The sequence below is a fragment of the Antrostomus carolinensis genome, unplaced genomic scaffold (genome assembly GCF_000700745.2).
Source record: "Antrostomus carolinensis isolate BGI_N321 unplaced genomic scaffold, ASM70074v2 scaffold53892, whole genome shotgun sequence".
Classification (NCBI taxonomy): Eukaryota; Metazoa; Chordata; class Aves; order Caprimulgiformes; family Caprimulgidae; genus Antrostomus; species Antrostomus carolinensis.
Genome location: NW_010301336.1, coordinates 3,412 through 8,038, shown reverse-complemented (window position 1 = coordinate 8,038; position 4,627 = coordinate 3,412). Strand labels below are relative to the sequence as shown.

At 41.5% G+C, this 4,627-nt stretch overlaps 1 protein-coding gene across 1 annotated transcript; it reads left to right on the top strand.

The window, feature by feature from the left end:
* Positions 1-2,672: 2,672 nt before the first annotated feature.
* On the top strand, positions 2,673-3,737 carry LOC104519940 (low-density lipoprotein receptor-related protein 5; the record flags this gene model as incomplete). Its single annotated transcript, XM_010163392.1, has 2 exons — positions 2,673-3,069; positions 3,566-3,737. Coding segments are annotated over 2 exons (569 nt in total), but the record flags the coding sequence as incomplete, so codon positions are not given.
* Positions 3,738-4,627: the final 890 nt, after the last annotated feature.

The following is a 4,627-nucleotide window of genomic DNA, read 5'->3' as shown; positions in this document are numbered from 1 at the left end:
TCCCAAGTGGTCAAGCCTTCCTTCCATGATCCTTCCATGAAATAAACCAACATTTTTTAGCATAATAAGTAAAATATCAAATACTGGTTTAGGTATTTATTTTTATTTAGTAAAGGTGCTAAAATCCAGGAGACTCATAAAGTTTTTGGAAATGAACACTTTTGCTAGCAGTGCCTTCTAAGGATTGCTGCTGCATGTTGTTCCCTTAACAGAAAGGAAACTTGAAAAAATGAAAATCTCTTGGTGTGCTTACCTAAGGGGGCAATGGAGGAAGGAAGCCTTAGAAGTTGTCTGGTCACCTGGGCTGTTTCCTCCTCAACTTGGGCAACAGGTTACTAGTTTTCCTATGTCCAGAGAAATGAGCAGAAGTTTCAAGCATAAGAAACACTCTTCCTGAAAACTTCTTTTTATTTTGCAGCCTTTGAAGTTAGAAAGTCTTTATTAAGGAAGTTTGATGGTAGCTATCACTCTTGCTTTACTGAAAAGGATGTATGTATGGGCTTTCCCTCCTCCCTTTTCTCCACGTGGATTTTGAGCTCTGAGTTATTGTTGCTTTCCTTCTACCCAAGCCTTCCCTCAAAGTTTGTTGGTGCAACTGATGCTGTAGTTATCAAATATTGTCAGCTAATGCTGACTGGAAGAAGCATTTTTCCTGGAGTCCATCCCCATGTCAGCACAAGTGTTTGTGGAGCTCTGCAGTGAGCTGCTCTGGCTGTTAACTTAGGCTGACGGCTTTATTTCTCTTGAGTTTGTTTTTCATAGAATCATATCCTAGAATCATAGAATAATTTGGGTTGGAAGGGACCTTCAAGCTCATCCAGTTCCAGCCCCCCTGCCAGCAGCAGGGACACCTTCCACTAGACCAGGTTGCTCAAAGCCTCATCCAGCCTGGCCTTCAACACTTCCAGGGAGGAGCAGCCACAGCTTCTCTGCCCAGCCCGGGACACTGTCTCACCACTCTCACACCAAAGAATTTCTTCCTCACATCTCATCTCCATCTCCCCTCTTCCAGTTTCAAGCCATCACCCCTTGTCCTGTCACTCCCTGCCCTTGGCCAAAGTCCCTCCCCAGCCTTCCTGGAGCCCCTTCAGGTACTGGGAGGCCACTAGAAGGTCTCCCCGGAGCCTTCTCTTCTCCAGGCTGAACAACCCCAGCTCTCTCAGTCTGTCCTCACAGCAGAGGTGCTCCTTTTGTTGGATCAGCTCTTTAGTGTCGTTTGTAACAAACACTCAGGGGTGATACAGAAGTGAGAACAAGCAGCCCATGGCGAAGAGGAGATTGACATCGCTTCATTCAGGGGCTGTGGTGATTTGTGGTAGTTCAAAGCGCACATCCAACTGTGTCCACTGTGCCATGTAGCAAACTTGTTTGGGTGATCTGCTTTTCTAGATCCGTTCCTTCCATGATATACTTTCAACCTTAGCACTGCTTCTTTTCAGTGCTTTTGAGATATTTTTTGGAGACGAAGTTCTGATTTCCAAACCTAAAAGCCAGTAGCAGCATCTCCCAAAGTGAATGTGGATTTGGTTTTGATGTGCAGTAGATTCAGATTCTGAGTCTCCAGAACTCTGTATGCATGCCTAGATGAGAAGTATTTCAAGAAGAATGTTCTCATGAGGATTTGAATTTCTGTTACTCTTAGTGGGCTCAAAAGACGTGTCCCACCTTGGCCATTTTCATTTGGTCTGGGCTGTTGGTGGGAACTGGAAGTTACTGCTGCTTGCTGATGATTGTTGGTCTGGATGAAATGAATCAAATAACTTTTGTTCTGGTTTCCAGTTTTGGGGTGTTTCTAAATGATAAAAACTCCTTGTCAGTTTTCAAACTACACAACACATTCAGTAACAGAGTAGGAAGAAGGTACATGCTCTTATTGCTCTTGTGTTGAAGCATGCATGGGTGAAAATGTTTTAAGCAACTGGGTGTTAGTTACTGTGTGTCCTGGTTTTGTGCTGATAAAAGAAATTGCCAGAAAGATGACACTGAAGAGGCCATTTGTCTTTGAAATGTGCTCCAGGTTATTGTTGGACACCTTTCCACAAGCAGTGAAACTTTGCAGTGGGATGGAGGAACAGAGGAGAGAAAAGAATAACAATCCTATTGCCTTAGGATGAGTTTTGCATCAGCTTTGGCCAGATAAGAAATACTTGCTGTAGTTGCAACTTGTTTTCTTGTTGGACTGTCTGGAGCAAATCATTAATGCAATTTGTTTACAAAATACTCGAGTCTTCTCCTAGCCCTTGTCGTTTATTATGTTGGGCTTGTGTGTGAAAACCATGTCTAATGCACTGATGCAGCTAGTGGCAAGTCTGGCTGAGCCGAGGAATTCTTTGTGATGTGATGAAATATTTGGACCTACTCCCACTAAATTATTTGTTGGGTTTTTTTAGATTCTAGATAGGGATTGCTATGTTCCATGTTAGTTTAGGAGGCTAGCAGAAAGATGCTGTCATTGTGAAATACGAGTGCCAGCACAAATAGCTCGTTGAGAACTGATTAGGAATAACTCCCTGCTCAGACAAGTCTGTGTTTCAATGAAAGTTTGATGTCCTTATTTTAAGGAAATCTCTTCTTATTACGGTGACAGTGGCAGTTTGCAGCCTGCTGTGCTGTAGTGAAGTGTTCACATCAATAGCAAGGGAAATGATAGCGTGAATGGTTTTCTCCCCAAGGTGCTGAAGAAGTCTTGCTGCTTGCTAGAAGGACTGACTTGAGGAGGATTTCCCTGGACACGCCAGATTTCACTGACATTATTCTGCAGATAGACAATATCAGACACGCAATTGCCATAGACTACGATCCTGTGGAAGGCTACATCTACTGGACTGATGATGATGTCCGGGCAATTCGTCGGGCCTACCTTGATGGTTCTGGAGCACAGACTCTGGTGACCACAGAAATCAACCATCCAGATGGTATTGCTGTGGACTGGGTGGCGAGGAACCTGTACTGGACTGATACTGGAACAGACCGCATTGAAGTGACCCGGTTGAATGGGACATCAAGAAAGATCCTTATCTCAGAAAATCTAGACGAACCTCGTGCAATAGTGCTCAATCCGGTAATGGGGTAAGTTCTGTGTTCATTGATAGCTCCGTCGTAGGTCTTTGGATCTAGTTTTATGATCTTCTGAAACTGAAAATACGAAAATTGTGAGGTGATGTGTGTATTATTTGTCAAATGTTCTGGAAATAACTGGTTTTCCCTTGCTTCATCCCTTTACTATTGTGTATATGAAAGGTGACTTCTAAATCTCGTGTTCTTCAATGAACATATACATCGTATGTTTGGTTGAATTTTCTTTTCTCTGCATCTTCAGTGTTATTATGACTGTGAAAGAATTGGGCCACTGCACATTTTCAATAATTCAATTTATTTAATGCACAATCTTTATATTGTCAGTGCTGATTGCAGTTTGAGTTGGCTTGTTTGCTGCAGTTGGGGAAGCAGAAAGTTAGTAAGTTCTTTCAAAAGCAGGACAGATCTTGACACTTTTTTGTGTTTATTTTCGGGTGTTTGCCTTTTTCTCTTTTTTTTTTTTTTTTTTTTTTTTCTTTTTTTACAGCTACATGTATTGGACAGACTGGGGTGAAAGTCCGAAAATAGAATGTGCTTATTTAGATGGCTCAGAAAGGCGAGTTCTGGTGAATACATCCCTAGGTTGGCCTAATGGCTTGGCACTGGATCTTGAAAAAGACAAGCTTTACTGGGGAGATGCAAAAACAGATAAAATTGAGGTGAGTAACAGAGCCATACTTGGATGCATTCAGAAAACAAATGCTGTTCTCATGTGCCACTTTATGTCTTGGATACATTTATCCAGTTTTGGAGGCGTCTGTAGTTTCATTAATATTAACATGATATTTCGCATAACAAGCCGTATTTGAGAAGAGAAGAAACACATTCATGTGGTTCAGAAAACTCTTGCAAGAAATGTTATGTTTGTTATGTCTGCATTGCTACAAGTGTAATTTAATTGCTTGAAATCTCAGATTTTACCTGAGGCTTTTGCAACAAATTGGGACACAGGTACAACCTCTTTAAAAAATGTTTTGACTTGTCTGTGGTGCTTGGAACTAGAATCTAAAATTGTTGCACGTGAAAGACTTGATGCAGGGTTCATTTACAGGGGAATGTGGATGTGGGGGCCTTAGAGAGCCATATTTCAGGACTTTAATGACTATGTGGTGTACAGATGCAAGCACAAGAAGTAATTTTTAATGTACCACCTGCTTTGAAAACAATGCAGGTATTCTACCTCAGAATTTCAGAAGGGGAAATCCTCTTCACAATGTTGTATAAATGTTTCTGACAATGTGTAATATTTCTTAATTGTTGAAAGAATGTCTGATAGAACATGCCGTGATTCCCTTATGCTCCACCTTTCTTTGGGAAGAATCTTCTTAAGAATGCAAAAAATTAATCCTGTCTACCTGTTGCTCAAACACTAGACAAAGTTGGACAAATTACCTGCTTGTTTGTTATGCTGTGCTCCCAGAAGTAAGATATCGAAGTGTCTCTGGAGATTCACTATTTTAAATTTAAAGTGTGGTCAAAGCAGACGCCTGTACTGGGCTAGTCATGGACTAGCCTTGGAGATACCTTTTTTCCCATTGTTTTTGCATTA